The following is a 21,631-nucleotide window of genomic DNA, read 5'->3' on the forward strand; positions in this document are numbered from 1 at the left end:
CAATAACAGTTTGCGAGTAGAGGTTGCGATTTTGGGTACAAGAAATAAATTGAAGCCGGGAAAGAGAGATCACAGCGTAAGAGTTCGCACGTTTAAAAAAAATTGTTTAAAGCCCTTCTTTTAATGGCGGAATGTTCAACCTGCAGCAAAGCGCACAGCCAGCGCGGCGACATCACCGTTACCGTAGCAACCAGGGAATCAAACAAAGCTCCCCCTGAGGCTGCCGGAGGCAATATGACTTTACCTCTCTTACCAGGGAACACATTCAACAGGAATGTGAGTAACAAACACACAGTTTTTCTCCAACTAATAAGGTTACCACGTTTAAGAAATTAATTTCTCCATCGAAATGGCTTTTCAAACTGCATTTTCCCAACCTTAACTCGGGAGGAAATCCCAGGCCTTTACATGACTGTCTGCCTGCTAATTCGTTTTCTTTATGTTTCTGTGCTGTTGACACTTTCCAGTTTTACTTTTGTTGTCAATGCACTAATATAGGTCTGTTTTCTGCAAGTGTTTGGATCATTGCTATAGGAGTACAGCAAAGGTTTATCAGACTGATTCCTGAGATGGCAGGACTGTCACATGGTGAGAGACTTAAGTCGGTTAGGATTGTATTCACTGGAGGTTAGAAGACTGAGGAGGATCTCATAGGAACTTCTAAAATTCTAACAGGGTGAAAAGGGTAGATTCAGAAAGAAGGTTCCAAATGGTGGGGGAGTCCAGAACTAAGGTGAGGAGAAATTTCTTTACCCAGAGGGTGGTGAATGTGTGGAATTCATTACCACATAAAGTAGTTTAGGTCAAAACATTGTCTGATTTCAAGAAGAAATTAGATATAGCTCTTGGGGCTGAAGGGATCAAGGGATATGGGGAAAAGAGGATCAGGATATTGAATTCGATGTTCAGCTGTGATCAAAATAAATGTTGGATCAGGCTCGAAGGACCAAATGGCCTACTCCTGCTTCTAGTTTCTATGTTGACACAACACTGTGGTTATGTTGAAGCTGCTATCGACAGACTGTTCACAGGAAGTGTGGGAACCACTCCACAGAAAACATTGAAATGTACCAATGTAAAAAAAAGTTGAATTTCCTCAGGGCCAATAGTCCTCTGTGCTTGTTTCTTTCTAAGATGTTGTTCATGCCAGGCTTCTATCTTCAAGGAGAGATATGTTGGAGTTTCTTGTAGGGACTGAGGGTGGGCAGATGTCCCATTTGCCACCTGGAAATCTGCTGTTGAAAAGTGTATCATTCACTGGAGTTCCCACTATACGATCTGCCCTGTTTGCTATCAAGATAGCAAAGTTAAAGCAGTAACATGTGCCGCTTTAATGATGTTTCTAGATTGCGGCTATTGCTGATACACAGAAATATCCGTCTTATAAAAGGGGGTGATTTCCAACATTATCGTAAGTGTGACAAGAAAGACACGTGCTCAAAATGTACTGTTACCTGCCTGGATACCTGTCTAATTTTGGAATGGTCTTATTCTATTCCTGGAAATGAGTAGAGTCAGACTTTTCCTTTATTTTTACAGTGCAGTTCCTGTTGAACCATCATAGAGCAGGATATTTAATCTCACCTAGTCTAGGCAGCAGTTAAGGAATAAAGTATCTAAGTCACACAGACCAAGATGTTCATAGGTTCAGTTCATGGCCTGTGCTGATTTAGCTGATCTCAGTTATTAGGGAGCTGTAGGGGGCACTACATTGTCTGCCTTAAATGATATAAAAGCAGAATCAGAGTAGTGAATGGAAGAGGAGATTTGGAAGAGGATGCAGTGTTGTAATAGACATTGGTTGAGCAGGATGAAGGAGAAATAGGGAGCTACAGTCTATGAGGGCAGTATGTTCTTTATACTAAAAAGATTTCTGCAATGTGAATGGGCGGAAGGCATTGAATTATTGGGATGGATCTGAGTAAGGAATGATGAAAGAGATGGGAGCATATTTGCAGAACTGGGAGAAAAAGGGAAGGTTACACCTTGAGAGGCAGTTGGAGAGACAAGCGACTTTTGTGAATTTCCTGAACGTAGTGTCGGTTTTGTTGGAGGCAGTTGATGGCAGCCAGCGAGATGCTGCTACCAACCATTCCAATGCATTGATTTGACTGAACAGAGCAGATATCCTGGATTGACAACCTGACAGTGCCACCTTTCACCAAGGGGCAGTGTCGGTTGGGATGGGCACTAGTGGGAGCGTCATGGCGGGGGTGGGGGTGCATTTATGTGTGGTGGGGGGGAGGAATTTTTTTTGTCCTTTTGTGAAGTTATTTTGTTAACAAATGTCAATAAGTGAGGTGGAGATTTTTCTTCACTTTTAATGTGTTCGTTTGTTTGATTCGGGGCACCTTTAAAGAGGAAGTCCCAATATCTGTGCAGCTGCTTTGCCAGCTCAAAGAGTCCCCGCCCTGCCAGAGTTACAGCGGAAACCCTGTCCACTTTTTTTGAGCTGCCTGTGTGAATATTTCAGGAGAAAACAGGCCAGTTGAGTTGGAAAGCTGCGCATAGGTTTTCTCGCCAGAACTAACACTGCCAAACTCTGGTAAGATTCCACCCATAGTCTCTGTTAAGTGCTGTTTTCCTGGACAAGTGACCTCAGAAGGGTATAGGCAGGTTAATTTAGTAGCTGTCATGATTTTTAATGTGGAGAAAAGTGATGGGATGTATTCTGCAGGAAATAAAATCTTGGTAATCCGAATGCTGAATAGGCGAGATGCATACTTTTTAAAATTCCTTCTCACAATCTGGGAGTCAGGGTGGACATTTATTGCCTATCCCTAATTGCCCTCAGAAAGTGGCTGTTTTTGAACACTACAGATGGCAGGCAGTTTGATAGAATGGGGTGATTTACTGGGACACTTCAGAAGCCAACTAAGTATAAACTGTTGTGGGACTGGAGTGATATACAGGCATATTGAGCCAAGATGCTGAGTGTGTTTCATTGAATCCTACAATGCAGAAGGAGGCCATTTGGCCCATCAAGTTTACACCAACCACAATCCCACCCAGGCCCTATTCCCATAACTCCACGTAGTCCTCCTGACACTAAGGGGTAATTTAACATGGCCAATCCACCTAACCTGCGCAACTTGGGACTGTGGGAGGAAACTGGAGCACCTGGAAGAAACCCATGTGGACACAGGGAGAACATGTGGACTCTGCACAGTCTGTGACCCACGTCAGGAATTGAATTTGGATCCCTGGCGCTGTGAGGCAGCAGTGCTAACCACTGTGCCACTCGTTTCTTTGCTTCAAGGACCTTAAAGAACCAGCTGAGTTTTTATGGCAATAAAAACATTCACAGTCACTTTCATTAGTATTAGCTTTTTTCAAACTGCAATCTCCAAATTATTAATCCAAACCTTTGCATTAGTAAATCAGTAATATATCCATAATACTCCCAATCTGGTATTCTGTACCTTTCCAGTACTTGGGTGGACGGGAAACAGCTGTCCAGGATAATAAGTTCTCAGAATATTTTATTCATGAGATAAGAACAAAGAAGTATCAGGAATGGAAATAACATTTGTAACAATTTTTTTTAAATTCATTCATGGGATATGGGTGTAACTGGCTGGCCAGCATTTATTGCCCATTCATAATTGCCTGAAGGCAGTTGAGAGTCAACCACATTGCTGTGACTCTGGAATCACGTGTAAGCCAACCAGGTAAAGACGTCAGATTTCCTTTCCTAAAGAACGTTAGTGAACCAGATTGGTTTTTCCGACAATCAACAATGGTTTCATGGCCACCAGTTGATTCTTAATTCCAGATATTCAAATTCTATTATCTGCCAGACCTAATTTTAATTCTTTGTAAGTCAATGGGTTTTGACTTGGTTAAAATCTCATCCAGTAGTGTTTATTTTAAAATTCTAAGTAACAGAGATTGAAGCCTGTGTTGATTTTTCCAATGCTAACAGTTGTTTGTTTCCTTATTATAGTTAGGAAAGGAGAGATTTCATAAATCTCACCACTTTGACTTTCCAAATAATGTCCCTACCATGGTGGGAGAGGAAAAACCAGGCATTGGTGGTGAACTATTGATTGGTCAGAAGCTGAAACCTAAGTTCAGTGTATTTCCAAAAGGACAGGGCAGTGATGCACCAGCATGGGTTGTTTTTGACAAGCAGGTATGTTTCATATGCTTGTTCCAAGTGAACTATCTAAAATAAAGTGCTTCTTGCTGAAAGTGTGCACATGTTGATGTTCCATTATACAGCTCATTTTGTGATTTCTCTCTAGACTTTGTAATTTTCTCCACCTCTTTTACAGCATTCATCCACTTTTTGAACTAGATGGCTTTAGTTCTCACTTCACTCTGTTGTAACAGTAGTGGTAATGCCTTCAGTTATTACTCCACTGTGCCATTAAACTTCAGTCCCTAAACCTTAGCAACTTGTTATTTCTCTCCCCGCTTTCAATAGCTTCTTCAAATCATTGTGTACATTCCATGAATTACTTTCCCTGAGATTTCTTGCTCTATATCCACCCTGCCACAATATCCACAATCTAACATTTTCTGCCCCAGCTTCTAATGAACAATGACCGTTGAATGAGATACTGCAGTGTTCTCAACAGCAATAGAACCACTACCCCGACATGAATCATTTTTGATTACCTCCAATTATGCTTGCCCTACTCATAGAGTGAAACAATAATGAAGTCCATTTTCTTCCTTATATTCCTTGACTTCCCCGCAGCCTTCAATGCAGTCTCATGCTCCCTCCATTGCCCAACCCCATGGGACATGGTTATCCTTTCTGATCTCTCCTTCTTTTACTTGCCTCTGAAGTACCTTGAGATTTATCTTTGCAGTAAAAGTGCTTTATAAATGTAAATTGTTATTGTTAAGTCAAAGGGAGAAAATTGGTGACGAAGTAAATACATGTTCAGAGTATACTGTTGTTTAGTTAACAGATCCCAAGCAAATTGGTTTGAACAGTTACAGCCATTTTCTCATTATTGGCACACCACAAAGCTGCCCATATTTTGATACTGAAATGAATAAGGTCTGGCGCAGGAAATAGAAAGGTTGTGATGACAAAGTATGAAATACTTAGCTGAGGATGAGACTAAGAGCATGTCATTGGATCAGTGTGGAAGATGTTTTACACCTCATCACAACCTATTTGATGAATGATTCTCAAAAAGGCTGCAAAAAGAACAAAAATAATTCATTACTTACGACTGATTGTTGACACTTCGCTGCCTCAGTGTGAAGGAAAGCACGATGTGGTGGAGGCTTTAGATTCAGAAAACTCCACTGACTATATACATTGTCCAATAGGTGCTTTGTTTTAAAGCCTATTTTCAAGAAAGTGTTCATGAGAGAAGAGAAGAGCAGTATCGAATAAGAAAATGCAAGATTTACTTTTATCTGGAAGATGACACCATACAAGTTGTTGAACCAGAAGTAAAAAACAGTGGTATTACTCAAGGTACAATAGCACTCTTTAAGAAAGAATTGGGGCTTAAGTTATTCCTTTTACTATATTACTTACTATTCTAATTATTAGAATAGTCTAATTATTCTGACAGATTCTTATGTACAATGACGAGATTATCAGACTGATTGTATGTTTGCATTCTCCTAATATGGAGCAATGGAGTTGAGAGTGCAAACAGAAAATCAACCTTATGTAGGTAATGCATTCCATTGCCATAAATTTTCAGTACAGTTGTGCCACAGTCCTATTCCTTGGACTCAAATGTGATGCTTCCAGCGATCAATCTATGAATGGTTAATGTGCAATATCTTGCAGCTAAGAATCTTATTGAACCGATTGCTATTGTCTTGCGCTTTCATCTACTCTCTACCCTTTATTCCAGAGCTTTCTAAGACTTTATTGAAACAGCAAAAGTAAAGAAATCAAAGCTCCAATCAGATTTGCCAAGTTTTCTCACAAATAATTTAAAATGTTGGTCGTAAGTAAGTAGTAAATGTTGGTAGTAAATCTGTGACAGGGATGGGGGGAGGAAGGAAATGAAGTGTGGGATGGTGGTGGGGGCAGTTTTAACATAGGTGAGTGTATGGGCTTGGCTGCTGATGATTGAACAAAAATCTAAATGTGTCAGGAAGCTAGTTGTAACCCAACGACCTCTGCATTAGACTGCATGCTAATAACTATCTCAGAAATGATAGATTGTCAATTGAGATATGTTAATCGCTCAATTTATCGCTCAATTGATTTTGTTTGATTTGCACATTAAATTTGGAGCCAGGCTTCCTGAAACTCTCCAATGAAAGCAAGGCATAAACACAACAGCTGGGAGGGAGCTGAAACCCTGATGGACATCTGTTTTTTGAAAGTGCGACCAATTCTTTTAAGTATGTGTGCCCTATGAACATTTTTGTGCAGCTGCCAATATGCAGTTACTCCAGTGGTTAGGAAGTGCATTGCTTACTGATCACAGTTGATTTCTTACCTGCTTCTGTAAAATAGTTTGTTCACATTACTTAAGTTGAGAGGCTACTTTACACATACTTTGGAAATTAAAAGTATTGGTTTACACCTTGCACCTGATCTGCTACAGGGTGCCACTTACTTTGTACTACATTGGATTTAAGAGGACCAAAGTGTCCAGCATCAGAACCAACAGCAGCCAGAGCAGTGGTGTCAGCAACAGCCTAATACTCACAGAGCTGAAGCTCCGCATGAGTGGGGATCTGCATAGTAGTGCAGCTTGTAGGAAGCGATGCATAACATACAGGGACTACATATAGAGAATAAGCTTTTTCAATATGTCAGAACTCCAGTGTTCAACAAGGTTCAGGATGTTGCATTTGGTCATGGCAGATATGTTCAGCCTACTAGAGCAAGACTTGCTGTCACCTGGACCTTTGCAGCAGATGTCAAAGTCATTACTACCCTCAATATTTTTGAATCTGGATCCTTCCAGGGCTTTACAGGAGACATTTCACAGATGGAGGCACACAAATGTCAAATGACCAATCGTTTCTTTGCCAGGGCCAGCAATTATGCTAACTTTGTTTATGATGTTTCAGTCAGAATCAGCAGGCACTTGGGCCTGGAGCTCAGGCTGGCTTCCTATAACTACAAGGTATGGTAATGTGACAATTAAGACACCTATAGATACCCATGAATGTTTCATCAGCCACAAGGATTGAAAGCACCGAAAAGATCTTTATGCAGGTTTCTGGGAAGCTATGATGCTTTCATCCCATGGCAATCCACCTTCCCCAAGAGCTTTGCACTAGGAAGCAGACTTACCAGTTGGCTGTTGAGGGACAAGGGATACCCATATAAAACAAGGTGGATGAGGCCTGGAACAATAGAATGAAAGTCTCAAGACAAGCCGTTGGCATGCTGAACATATATATGCTTCACCTGTCTAGATAGATTTGGAGGAGTGCCCTTAAGTACATACCAGGCATGGTGCCCAGAGACTTGATGATGTACTGCACTTGGCACAATATTGCACAGCAACAAGGTGTGAACTTGCAGGAGAAACAAAGCACAGAAAAGCAAACCTCCTCAAATGGTTCTGGGGAAGAAAAGAAGGAGGAAGCAACAGAACATTCTGCACATTGATGTCCCAGATTCTGTCATGATTATAAGGTTCACTAAGATTCCTTAAATGCACCCATCTAGTAACTAACTTAAAGGCCATTTTTACCCTCCACCCCTTCCCCAATGCTGCTAAGACATAGTAGTTCTGAGAATGGCCAAGCATCAAATCATGTCTTTCCATTCATTATTGTAGGTGTGACACAGAAAGTTAATATTCTAAGAATGTGAAAAATACCCATGCAACGACAAGTGTTTAACTAGACAACACCAGCCAGTACATTGCACTTTCTCTCATGCTAGTCAGGAAGTACACTGTTTGTCAATGCCAGCTCTCTCTCTTCTTACCTTCACCATCCCCCCGACACTGAGTTGCATCATTTGCATCTGAAGGGACCTGACATTGTGGACACTGAGAGGTTATTCCACTGGCTGAGGATTGTAGAACATAGGGCAGAGTCTCAGGATAAATGGTTATTCAGGATATTTTTAAAGGTAATGCTGCAAAATCCTGGCCATCTATATATGAAATAACTGCAGGCAAATGTTCTCCAAAATAGCTATTTTCAGCACAGAGCAAAGGAAGTCCTGAAATAAGACCCAATTTACATTTATGAAGAGGCCGTCATGATACCAGGAAGTTCCAAAGAACGGTGCTTTCAAATTGTATTTACTGTTGTAACACAATTTCTGCACAGCAACTCCCAGAAGCAGAAAATTGATGATGACCAGATATTCTGTTGTGGATGGGTTGGTGAGGAGGATGATGGGAAGGGAAGTAAATTTTGGGGGAACTTGGTGTTGCCACTGTCCCTTCACCTCATGACTTATGTTTAATCCTAGCCCTAGCTTATTGGGTAAATATGAACATAAACAGCAGAGTATATAAGTTTGGAGCAGGAGTACACCACTCAGCCCCTCAAGCCTGCTCTGCCATACAGTAAGTTCATGGCTGATCTGATTGTAACTTCAACGCCACACTCCTGTCTACCTCACACCCTTGATAATCAAAAATTTCTCCACCTGCTGGCTTGAAGAATATTGCATGAATGATATTTGGCCAACATTAAAGCCCATTCTCATTGGGTTTTTGACCCACCAGGCCTAAAATTACAGCTCAAGATTGCCAACCCCAATCTGATAGGCCGTGTGAATGCTGGTGTGCAAAATGAAAAGTCACATTGTGCCAGTAGATCTCGCTAGTTATTACAGCCAAGCAGGGAACTAGGCAGGACTTGTGTAATTTTGTATTAAAATGGCACAGGAGTGATAATTATATGATAGCATCCCAGTTTGTATGTTTTCATGACCCTCACCTGAAAAACAACTGTGTGGTCCAGATAACATCAGCAGGAATGCAGCAGTAAATATTCTGCAGTGATTTAGTTGCTTGCTTATCCTGTTCTTACCATGTGGACCAAGTTAAAATAATCCTAATTTTTTTTATTATTCCACACACAGTACTGATAGCTAGACTGTCTAAGTTAGGGGGAATTAGATTGTGTCTAAAATTGAGCTAAGAAACGAGAGCCAAAATAATGTAGACTAAGCAGGATAGGAGCCAAAATATGTGGCACGATGGCACAGTCGTTAGCACTACTGCCTCACAGCACCAGGAACCCTGGTTCGATTCCCGGCTTGAGTCACTGTCTGTGTGGCATCTACACATTCTCTCCGTGTCTGCATGGGTTTCCTCCCACGTTCCAAAAGACATGCTGGTTAGGCGCGTTGGCTAAATTCTCCCTCAGTATACCTGAACAGGTGCCGGAGTGTGGCGACTAGGAGACTTTTATAGTAACTTAATTGTTGTATTAATGTAAGCCTACTTGTGACTAATAAATAAACTTTAAAAGAAACAGCTAGAAAAGAGCATGATGGAACACGAAAACATTTTAATCTAAGTTTTCTGCTGTTTCAGGAACTATAATTCATCGTCATCGTATTCCACTTCCATCTCCAAATGATGATCAGTTTTATACAGTGGATCACTTCAATATTTGTCAAGAAATTGTTTTCTATTCAAAGACATTTATGATTGTAGACTGTGACCAGTTCACAAAAAACTTTTTGCGGAAAATGGGTGTCAAACTGAATCCACCTGGCTGCGTTCCTGAAGATCCTTACACTTCAAAGCGTGAAGAAGTAAGAACAATTTTTTTGTATGAGGAAGTATATTTAGAAATTTAACCTGCAGATATGTCAATGAAATAATGTTTTAATCTGAACAATGTAAATCAGAATGGAAATTGCCATTGGATCCTATAATTACAAAATATTTCATGACTTACGATATATGTTTTGTTGTGATAGAGATATCATAAATTTCATCATAAAAGCAATGTATTATAAATTGATTTTTGTTTTACATTTTCAACATTTATAATTTTTTTCACTTTTCATTACTTAAAAACAATTTTTCTAACTATGACAGATGGGTATTTCTCACAGCTTGATGCCATCAAAGTGATGGAACTTAAACACTTCTTGCTCCTTTTCCCTCTAAGTGGATTTCACATCTTCTATGTGCCAGAATCTGCAACTGCCTGGTTCAGAGACCTCGCACTCTTTTGGACTCATTGAACCCAATATTGCTGGTCGTCACTATGCTTCATTTCACCCCAAACAACTCTGGCACAAGATAATACCAACATATCACGCTTAAGCTGGGCTGAGATTGTGAATGAACTAACCAGGGTTATTTACAGAAATTAAACAAGTAAGACATGCAGGATAGCACAAGGCTGTGTATAATGGCTGTAATATATGACCTGTGTGGTACTCTCAGCCTTTAGGATTGTCCTGTGTTGCTCACATATCTCAGATAGTTTAACTATTCTAAATGTCCACCTTGCCTAGAATTAGATAATCTTTTACTGGTAGGATGTCAAAGAGTAAATGATCTGGAACACTCGCCACTATTCTGTCTCTAATGAGTTCAGATTTTAAGCCACCATGTGCACACTCACTGCCATCCTGTAGAGATCATTTATGAAGGAATACACAGATTCTCCAGGCAGTTGGACTCACTTATTGAATTTACCTCCTTACATTATTTGTTATTATACAGTTGAAATAAATGCCAAATGATTTTAGAACCTTATCAAATTTGGTGGATGATCCATTAATATCCTGTCATGCAATATTTACATATGGCCCTCCTGAATAAAGAAGTGTGTTTATTTGCTGTTTTTCTGACTTTTTATTCAAATCAGAAGCAATGCTGTATCTTAAAACATTTTCCTCCAAAGTCCCCAATTTTGTGACAAATCTGAGCCTTGGGTGAGTTCATGATTTCGTACCAGGGTAAATGGTGCACTGGTCTTCCTGGCTTGATAAACATACTAATGGTACATGGATATCAAGTGCAAATACTACCTTCTGGTGGACAGCACGGTTGGCACGAGAACCTCTCTGCCTTTTACAAAAAAAACTATTAAATTATATTCATTTACAGAGCTTGTTTTTCCTCCAACACTCAATATTCAATGTCAATATATAAAATTTGAAACACTAAATATCATCGAGAAAGTACATGACATACTTTTTCCATTCTCTATAAAATGGCCTCGGCAGATCAACCTTTGCTTCTTTCTGATCACCAAAAGATTAAATTGTTCAAATAATAATGTCCAGCACCAATTATGTCAGAGTGCAATGAAATTTGTTGCGCCCATGTAAACTAACTGGTGCTTCAAGACAATGTATTGTTATTGCCTTTTCAATAGTTTGATATATATTTGTTTTATAATTTTTCTAGTTCCCCTTATATAGCGTAAAAACATTAATAAAAATTGCTTTGTTTTGATAAGTCCAAAACTGAAATATATTTACAATCTTGATACAATTAAATACATCTTTAAAAATATTTGCAATTTTTTCTAGAGTATGGACACTTTAAAAATATCAGGGCAGTTCTCATTAGTGACTGCCTTCAAGTAATTTTATAAACCTGTGCAATAAAAACACTAATCAGCAACAGATTTTTATTGTTAATGATATTTTTGAATAATCTGTTGCAAATTATTTTTAATTATTAGAACAGATTAAACTGTGTTTACAAGTATGCTTGCAGATTATATTAAAATAAGTTTGGCTATTTCTTTTGAAAAATTAGCTTCTAGCACTTTAATAATTTATTCAGACAACAAATCTGAATATGTATCTGATCAATAATTCAACTTATACTGCTGAATTTAAACTGAAGGCAAGAAACTGGATTAAAATCTCACATTGGCAAACTTCCAATACTTATTTGCCTTTGATTGCATTGCCAAAGTATAGAATAGTTGTTAATAATCCATTTTTATATTAGTACTTCAGAGTTTAAAATATTCATTTATACAAAATGTAAATGAATAGGAAAAAATGATGGATTTGCTTCTAATGCAAATTTCTTCCTTCCCTCATGGTAGATGGGGTCAGGGAAATCTTTCTATTACTGGTTTACTGGACTGTTGCTGCATTTTGGGCTGAAAATGGTTGCAAATGCTTCAGTTGGGCATTTAGGATGGGGATGTTTCCTTCTTCTCCAATTAGTTGTAAATGTTGGTAGATAATTGAGTGAATGTGGTAGGACTGCAGTACTTTGATCCGATCTGTTGGTTGTAGCATTGCTTAGGTCTGTCAATAGCATACTGCTTCCTTCAGCATGCTGTTTAGAATTTATGTAGTTATGTAACTTCATCAGCTTACCCACACTGACTACTGACTACATTAGCATGGATTTTTCATCCATATTCTTTGTGACAAATGTGTTAATGGTTGATTGATTATGTTGTTAAAGATACAAAGGTGATTGACATTGTTTGATTAAGGATTCTGAGCACACATAAAAAAGGTCCCCTGGGACATTGGGTAGGTTGGATGTAGAGATCTATAATGCTGCACCCTGTGAGTAAACCTATTAAAAGAAAAGATCTGTGTCTTGTTTTGTACCTCACCATCTGGCCTGGATCCATTTCACAGCTGGACTCAGCTAGATGCCTTCATGGTGCAATATCTGGCTTCAGCATCAGGGTTGAAAAGGGGAAAATAGGCCAAGATATATGTTTCTGTTTGTGATCCCTGTGGTGAATCCAGCTGTTAAATAGTTTGGTGGCACATACTGTTAAGGCTCATGCACGAACAGTGTTATTATATCAAGATACCAAAGGATGTCCAGCATCTTGCAACTATATCCTAGTGAAGGGCCAATACTTTTAGGGGAGGAAAATATATTTCCAATTTAAAAGAGAACTATTCAGTAAATGAAGAGCAATACGGCCTGATGTTTTATTTGCTGAACAACTAACAACATAACAATGATATATTTTATTGTCAGCGCTGTCAGCGCATCATTACAAAGTATACATATGTAATAATGATTTGGAATTGACATATCTTGAAAAGTGAAAGGTTTATTTGAAAGAAATGTCATTATAGTACTCCAGGTAGACTTCCTTGATGGTTATTATTCCTTGTGCACCTTTTGCATTTCTTGAAGATGGAAAAAAGTATGCAGCCTCTTCGTCCGTATGAGAAGATTGACAAACTGAAGCAGTTCCTGGACCATGATAGACATGTGCTGCGATTTTACTGTTACTGGGATGACTCCGATAATCTGTTTGGTGACTTCAGGGAACTCATTCTGCACTATTTTCTGGCAGATGACACCATTGAAATCAGGGAGGTCCTTCATCCAAATTCAGGTAGAGATGCTGTTGGTGTTTTAGTCCACCGAGGCAAACTACCAAAGGTATGAATACAAAACAGTTGTTATTCAATTTGTACCATATTGAAAGTTATTTATTTTCTTGAACTTTATACTAGACTACATTAACCTGAAATATATTTCTACAAGGAGTGGGTGGAAGAGGAGAGAGATCCTGAGGTCGATTAGAGATTACTAAAAACATTAACACTATATTCTCAAGATGTTCAAAAGCAAACAATATTGAGCTGCATGACAAGGATGAACATAAATCCAATATGCCTAGGAAACAGAGAAAGTGATGTTGCTGCCAACTTTATGTGTGAGGGATTCGTCAGTAGATCTGTCATTAATTATTCCTCTCTAAGGAATGTATTCTCTACAGCCACCTCACCCCATATCCATGTGGTTAGAGTATACTCATTATATTAGAGAGAGATCTTGTGGCACAGTGGGTAGCCATCCTACCTTTGAGCCAGAAACTCCGGGTTCAATTCCCATCTCGGGATTTAATGTTCAAGCAAGGTATATTAAGAATGTGGTCAAGCGGGTTGATTATCAACTTGCAAATCCTTCCAAATCCGTCCAGTTGCATGATGGATTTGCTTCTAATGCAAATTTCTTCCTTCCCTCATGGTAGATGGGGTCAGGGAAATCTTTCTATTACTGGTTTACTGGACTGTTGCTGCATTTTGGGCTGAAAATGGTTGCAAATGCTTCAGTTGGGCATTTAGAAGTAAGAGTTGGAAGGATTCCTGGTCAACAGTATGATGGAAAGAAAATTGAAGCCTCTACCATTGCTATCCAAAGCTCCAGATTACAACATGCATATAAAAGTGTATGTTTCAACAGCAACATGCCCTTCCTGAGTGATTTTTGCGCGCCATCATCTCCATTTCATGGTCTTCCTGAAACTTTATGACTCCTCCTCCCTCTTCAGTATAATGTCAAATTCAATCCAGTTATAATCAAAGATGCGCCCTTACACCTGGCTCATTACTATTCGCACAATCTAGTATGGCTGAGCTTTGTCAGAGCTGTGCCTGTTACTAGAAGGAAGGCAGGATTCTCCCTAATATTTTTCTGAGTATTCCATTTTTGTTGGTAGCACGTTCCAGATCGATTATATCATCCTGGTGAAATTACAGATCGTACAATATTGAACACTAGCGCACCATCGGGGCGTGAAAGCCGCTATATCCTGGATAGCCTTAAGGTAGACAACTAAAGATAACACTCTAAGACTTACTCATTAAAATGTAATTAAAAAGGCTCACTAAATTATTGATACACAATTACACAACTATAATTGTAATATTTTAGACTGGAAATGTGTACCAGGACTTCTACAAGGACTCTGACCTGATGATTGGGACAGTGATAAATGCCTGGGGACGAAAGGTGGTCCTCTGTGATTGTGATGAATTCACAAAAGAATATTACCGGAATAAATATGGCGTTGGTGAGTCAATATATTTCTTTGTTTTTCTTTCTATTATCTTGCACCACTTCCACTGTGAAGACACTGGCAGGCGACTTATGTTAACTTTACTTGTACTTCCTCATTCAGCTGTGATTGTTACGTAATTGACTTATTTAATGACAGTGCCTGTAACAGACTTATAATCTAGAGATATATTACAACTGAAAAATAATGGGTGGGGTTTTCCATGCAACTTGCCATGTGTTTTGCGGCAGTAGACGTGGCCCGCCATTGCCCAGCAGCGGAATCTTCTGGTTTTGCCATTGTCAACAGGGTTTTCCATTGAATGCACCCCTCACCGCAAGGAAACACACAGTGAAGATCCGCTATTGGCAGGACTGGAAGGTGCCACCGGTGTGTACAGCTGGAAAACTCCAGCCAATATTTCTAGATATTACAGCATCTGAAAGTCATCATAGCAAAGAAGGAGTCCATTCAGTCCGTCAAGTCTGTGTCATAAAAAATAGCTTTCCTTAGGAGGGCATTAGTTTATAATAATATAAAGATCTGAAAATTGTAGCATGAGAAGAGGCCATTTGCCCCATCAGGTCCATGCCATGTGAAATTGCTTTTCTTACTAGGCATTTAATTCAAAATAAAATGCACAGAAAATCATAGCATGGAAATAGCTTTTCTTAAAATATCATCTTAAAGCTATTTTATTTTTTCCACTAGTTTTCTTACGTTCAGGTCTATATCTTCTGAAGTCACTTTACTTTTGATTTTACATTGTGTATAGATAGACTTAATTGATGCTTTTAGATTTTTAACAATGGTTGTTCTCTTAAAAATATGTGAATGGCCATTGAGGCATTTTGACTATTCTTAATCATTGGAGGTTCAAATTGTCAGGGAAATGGGATAAAGCAATGTCCTGTCTGCAATTGGCACCGCTGGGTGGAGTTGTCATTTTCTGTCTCTGACTTTGTCTACCTGTGGGCAAGTCTATCTGATTTGGTTCTTCGACTTTAGGCTTTAATTGCGATTAAGATCAAATTGAAGACAATTAATTGGAGAATTATCCTTGTTTTGTTATAATCCTGGTGAGGGATTGGCCCTGGTGGTTTTCAACATTGATTCTAGACCTTATGAAGTCTCATGTTGGCAAGTCAAAAATGAGCAAGGAAATCTCCAGCTGATTACTTTTAAATATTTTCTTGATATTATTAAGAGTCACGGGTAAAGGGCACTGTTTAATTCAGTAATTTGATCAAATATAAATAAAGGATAACTGGCTGTCAGAGGAGAGGTATGAGACTGAACCTTCATGGTAAAGAAAAGCTCTGTGTCTTGGTTTTGACTTCGCCAGCTGGCTAGGTTTCAATTAAGAATGACCACCTACCACCCTTCCTCAGCTGAAGAATCAATACTCCTTCATGATGAATACCACTTAGAAGAAGCACTGAGAATAGCAAAGGTACAATGTTCATCACCAAGTGTGAGACTCAGTAGCATCACTATGAATAAGCTGGCTAAGTCCTGAAGGACATATCTGCCAGATTTGCCTTCATGTTGATTTTCTTATTACCTGTTGCAGGGAAAGACGCAACAATGACCTTCACATCTGCAGCCTAGTATTCAGCCAGACAAGCCCATGGTCGGCAACAATAAGAGCATGACCACACCCAACCTACTTGGCAATATCTTATCCCAATTGAGCACACAAGCTCTTACCCCTCCCTGAAGCAGGATTACAGTGTGCATTATGAATAGCAGTGGGGTGTACTGGCACCTGCAGCAGTTCAAGGCAGCTTTGCCAGCATCTTCTCAAGGGCAATTAGGTATGAGCAATAAATACTGGCCATCATTTGATGTGGTTCAAAATAATGCCAACTGCATGGATTCGATTCCCATTCTGGCTGAGTTAGAGTTGGGATTTACCTCCTTGTGAATAGAAGGCAATAGCAAATTGCTACTGCTCAGGATGAAGCATAAGCTGACAAGGAGCCAAGGATTTGCTTTTACACAAGAGAATAGAATATGAACTATATCATGAACATTGTGTTGTGGCACCATATATTTTTCAGACTGGTTTTCCAAGAATCCATTTTGGGATGATTACCTTTTTTAGTTTTTGTTGTGAATTAGACTAAAGGAGTATTAGAATGTTTGCAGTTGATAACAAAGCCTAACAAAGTTGAGAATAGCTATGGATAGCTCGGGTGCACTGTGGCACAGCACAGTGGTCAGCACTGCTGCCTCACAGTGCTAGGGACCGAGGTTCAATTCCAGCCTTGGGTGACTGTGTGGACCTTGCAGGTTCTCCCTGTGCTGCATGGGTTTCCTCTGGGTGCTCCAGTTTCCTCCCATATTTCAAAGATGTGCAGGTTAGGTCAATTGGCCACGCTAAATTGTTCTTTAGTGTCCCAAGATGTATAGGTTTGATGGATTAACCATGGTTAATCAGAGTTATAGCGTCATAGATTCATATAGTGCAGAAAAGACCTTTCGGCCCATTATGTCTGCACCAACAATAACTATCACTGAAGGTATACTAATCCCATTTTCCTGCACTTGTCCCATATCCTTGAATGTTATGCTATTTCAAATGCTCATCCAAATATTTTGTAAAGGTTGTAAGGTTTCCAGTCACCACTGCTTTCCCAGGCAGTGCATTCCAGATTCCCACCACCTTCTCAAGTGATTTTTTTTTCTCAAATCCCTTTTGAATCTCCTATCTCTTACTCTAAAACTATGCCCCCTAATAATTGATTCCTCAACCAAAGGAAACAGCTTTTCCTTACTCACCTTGTCCATACCCCTCATAATCTTGTACAGCTCAATCATGCCCCCTTCAGCCTTCTCTGCTCTAAAGAAAGCAATCCAAATCCAGCTAACCTCTCCCTTTGGCTCAACAGGTTCATCTCAGGCCACATCTTGTCTGAACCTCCACTGTTCCCCCTTTAATGCTATCACATCCTTCCTATAGTGAGGTGACTAGCACTGCACGCAGTACTCCAGCTGTGGCCTAACCACTATACTACTCCAACATTATCCCCTTGCTCTTATACACTATGTCACTACTGATAAAAGCAAGTTGGTGTTGAGGTGATGTGTTAGCATAGACAGGCTAACTAACCAGTGAGCCTGACACCAATCACGGGGAAGCTCTTGGTGAGACAGGATATATGCACATTTGGAGGAAAATGGACTAGTTAGTGGCATGTACAGGGTTACAGGGACAGGGCGGGGGAGAAGGTGCAGGAAGATACTCTGCCAGAATGTTGCTGCAGGCTCATTGGGCCAAATGGCTTCTTCAGCATTTTAGCGATTCTATGATTTCAGAATGAAGTACACAGGATGATGAACTGGGAAGAAACATATCAGCTGGTGTTCCATGCAGGGAAATGTGAAGTGATTCAATCTGGAGCACTAATATGGAAAGACAGCATGCTATTAATTGCATGAGTTTGAAAAGTGTAGATAAGCAGAGAAAGCTCTGTGTCCATGTACACAAATCCACAATGATAGGCAAGTTGATCAGATGGTGAAAAAACATAAATAGAGACATAGAGCGGGATTTTACGGTCTTGTTCCACCTGAGACCAGAAAATCCCACTTGAGGTCAATGGAGCTTACCATTGTTCTCCCCTTGCCCACAGTGGCAGGTAGAATTCTGGCAACAGTATACAAAAGCAAAGACCTCAGGATAGAACTTCATAAATAGGCTGGAATATTTTGCACAATTCTGTGCACACTTGAGGAAAGGTGTAAAGGCCTTAGGTTACGAGATGAATTATGAGGAGAGGCTGAAAAAGTTAGGACTATTAAGGAATGAGTCAGTCAAAATTTTCAAGCTGATGAGAGTTTTTGCTGGAGTAGATGAAGAAAAGCTATTCCCTCTAGCGAATGTGTCAATAAACAAAGAATTTAAAATCAGTGGTAAAATATCTAGAGGAGTGATGAATAGTTTTTTTTTCAGTTGTTGGGATCTGGAATGCTCTATCTGAAAAGGTCATGGAAGCCGATTCCAGAAATAACTTTTCAAGGGAGTTGGACAGTTACTTAAGGACTATAGACTGAAAACAAGGTAGAAGAGCCTCCACAAGCACAAATGCGTCCTTCTGTTGTGTAGGTTTCTATGATTTCATGATGCTACTGATTGTCCAGCATACATATTATATCCATTACTGTCCCATCTTCAGCTCATATTTAACTTAAGTCACCTGGTGAGAATGGAATGGGTTCAGATCGAACACTTTTCATTTTGGTAACCTCAGATGAGCATAAAATCGAGTAGGGATGTAGTGGCAACATAAAAGATATTTATTAACAAAGAAAAGCTGTACAGAGGCCGGCAGCAACTTCTCCCTCTCCTCCCCCGCCCACCTCTGCTGCCCTGGAGCAGCCCATCACATCAGCTGCCCCAGTCCCTGCATGTCTTCCAGATGATAGGACTCTCCCCCCTGGGGTGATTACCCATTCTCAGTTCCAATTAGTTCCTCAAGATGACGCTCCTCAGCTGTGTTACCCTTCTAGGGGCAATCACTACAGGTGTGAAACTGAATCTGAAGTAAATCCCAAATACAGTTCAATGGAGGAAGAAGAGGAAATGATTTTGATTGCTCACTGAACTTCCTAGCACCTGGGGCAAGAGTGGTATTAATAATCTGAGAGTAGAAAATCTACAATTTCCAGGGGAGTGATGATTAGAAGAAAGGAAATGGAAAATAGTGTTATCAAAGCATATTTCAGAAAAAAGCCAATGACTGTAATCCCAGTAGCAAAACAGTAATGATCTTCCTTATCATCATTATGGTCATTTCTCTAGCAGATGTGTCACAGATGTGATGGGCTTGGTGAGTTCAGTGGGCTCCCCAAGGAAAGGAGATGAAATGTCTGTATGCATGCATTTATGCTTGCTTGTCAAAGGTAGCACAGCTTGACACTACAGTAAATTACTTCAATATCAACACTGAATTGCAAGAATTTCCTTTACAGGTCATTTACATCATGCTAAGGTAATTTATTTTTAAAAAATAAAACTGCTACTCAAGATTAGAAAAAGACTTGTTTAAATTTTAAAAAGCAGAATTGCTCTCAGCCTCATTAGTTGACCTCCTGTGGTGCTATGCATGATAATTCAGAATTAATGGTCTCCTTCTTATCTCTCTCTGCTGTGTTAATGTTTTTCTCTATGTTCACTTCTGCTTCTTTTCTTCTAATTTGTCCCCTTCTCCTGCTCTTTCATTGCTCTTCTACATCCTGTATACATTTCTCCCAGTCCTTTCCTGTTTCTCTCTTCGTCTTTTCCATTTTTTTCTGAACGTAGACGATGAGAACAAAGCGTTTTGTGGTGGGGAGAGAAGGTAGCACAGTAACTGTAGGGATGAGGCTGGTTTCCGATAGGCAGGCTCCAATATATTTATATGTCGACTTGTAAATTGCATCAGGCAGATCTTGGACATCAAAAGAACAGCTGAGGTACGTCCCCCGCCCCCATGGATTTTTAAATGCTTGCTACTCATTTTTCAAGCAAAGAATGGACAGTTGCCAATAAAACAAAATTGCCCTTATTATGTTTCCACTGATTATGTTTTTTCAATTGCTGGACATTTTTTTGTTACACGGGAGTGGACAAGCAGCAGGTATTGTGGGAGTGGGAATAGTCCCAAGTTGCGAACAATGCAATGAATGAGCCAGAGGTTGACAATATCTCGAATAAAAACCTTTTCTTTAAGGTTGAAACAGATCAGAGGCCACCCCTCTTTTTTTTAGTAAGGTGTTTTAACTTTTTTTATAGAGCCAGAGGGAGGCAGTAGTTCAGGGGCAAGCATAGCATGAACCAATCTTGAGCAAGGAATGGGCCAGGGTGGGTCAGGCTTAGCAATGGGTCAGGAGAATGGGTGAGCCTGAGGCAGGTAGAGTCAGCAGCAGGAATAGAGTCTGAGTCTTAAGTTTCTCACAAAGCTTCTCAGAACCAAGAATGGGACACAAACCAGTGGGAAGACCAATCCAGGCAGAGTTGAGAATAGAGCCAAAAGCTCTATTTTTAAAAATAAAGTATCTAATAAAAAGTTAATAGGACGGGAGGACTATTAGAGACAATGGTCGTGATTTTACTGGCTCGCCCATACATTGAAGGGTAAAGCGAACCGGTAAAATCACACGAGAGCTGAGAAATCAGGATCGCACCCAATTTTTCATCTCTTGCGATCTTATCAGCATCGGATTTCTGGCTCAGTCAGCCTCTCGCCTATTACCAGCACGAGGCTGAATATATTATTTAAATTTATTTAAATTATGATTTATATCTGTTTAGTGAGGCAAGTGCTTAATCATCTAGGGCAGGGCCTGGAAGGGGCGAAGCCATGCCAGGACAGCCCAATTGTGGAGGGAGGTGGGGCGTGCTGTGCATTCTGTAGGCGATCAGTTGGTGGGGGGGCTGCCACTCTGCATGTGGTTGCGGGGGGGGCGGGGGGGGGGTGCGTGGGGGGCAGGCGATCAGTTGGTGGGGGGGGCTGCCACTCTGCATGTGATTGCGGGGGTGGGGGGAGGGGTGGCGGTGGCGCAGCCAGTTTGGTAGTGGCGGGTCTATATCTTTGAGCGTTGTGGTGCTCGCAATTGGCCGCGTGCCCCCAAATTGTGGGGGGTGTGGCTGGGTTGAGGCTGCCTGTAGCAATAGAGGCCTGACAGCTCTCTCTCTCTCTTTGTCAGGCCTCTGCTGTTGGAATTGTGCATGTGCGGCCGCAGAGGTCTACACGTGTGCAATAGCCCCCTCTGCTGCCTGATCAGGCTGGTTGGTGAGCTTAACCCCGCCCGCTGCATCTAGTAACTAGAAACAGTCTAACCTATTTTTCCATAAAACAGTCTAGCCTATTTTTCCATGCATGAAGTGCATAAGATTGGGAGTGTAAACTCACCCGATAAATGGGTCTGCGTCTTTCCCATTTTCACTCGAGCTGGACACTTGGAAATTTTCTCG

At 40.3% G+C, this 21,631-nt stretch overlaps 1 protein-coding gene across 1 annotated transcript in view; it reads left to right on the forward strand.

Annotated features, from left to right (window-relative positions):
- The first annotated feature begins 216 nt into the window (after window positions 1-216).
- efhc2 (EF-hand domain (C-terminal) containing 2) overlaps window positions 217-21,631 on the forward strand; it is a 53,488-nt gene continuing 32,073 nt past the window's right edge. The window contains exons 1-7 of the mRNA XM_080203829.1: window positions 217-276; window positions 3,947-4,135; window positions 5,293-5,443; window positions 9,453-9,676; window positions 13,017-13,268; window positions 14,332-14,439; window positions 14,547-14,685. Coding sequence (XP_080059955.1) covers window positions 235-276; window positions 3,947-4,135; window positions 5,293-5,443; window positions 9,453-9,676; window positions 13,017-13,268; window positions 14,332-14,439; window positions 14,547-14,685 — 1,105 coding nt within the window. The 5' untranslated portion in view covers window positions 217-234. The remainder of the gene's footprint in view (window positions 277-3,946; window positions 4,136-5,292; window positions 5,444-9,452; window positions 9,677-13,016; window positions 13,269-14,331; window positions 14,440-14,546; window positions 14,686-21,631) is intronic.

Source organism: Carcharhinus amblyrhynchos, chromosome 15 (genome assembly GCF_965287045.1).
Source record: "Carcharhinus amblyrhynchos chromosome 15, sCarAmb.v2.hapA, whole genome shotgun sequence".
NCBI lineage: Eukaryota > Metazoa > Chordata > Chondrichthyes > Carcharhiniformes > Carcharhinidae > Carcharhinus > Carcharhinus amblyrhynchos.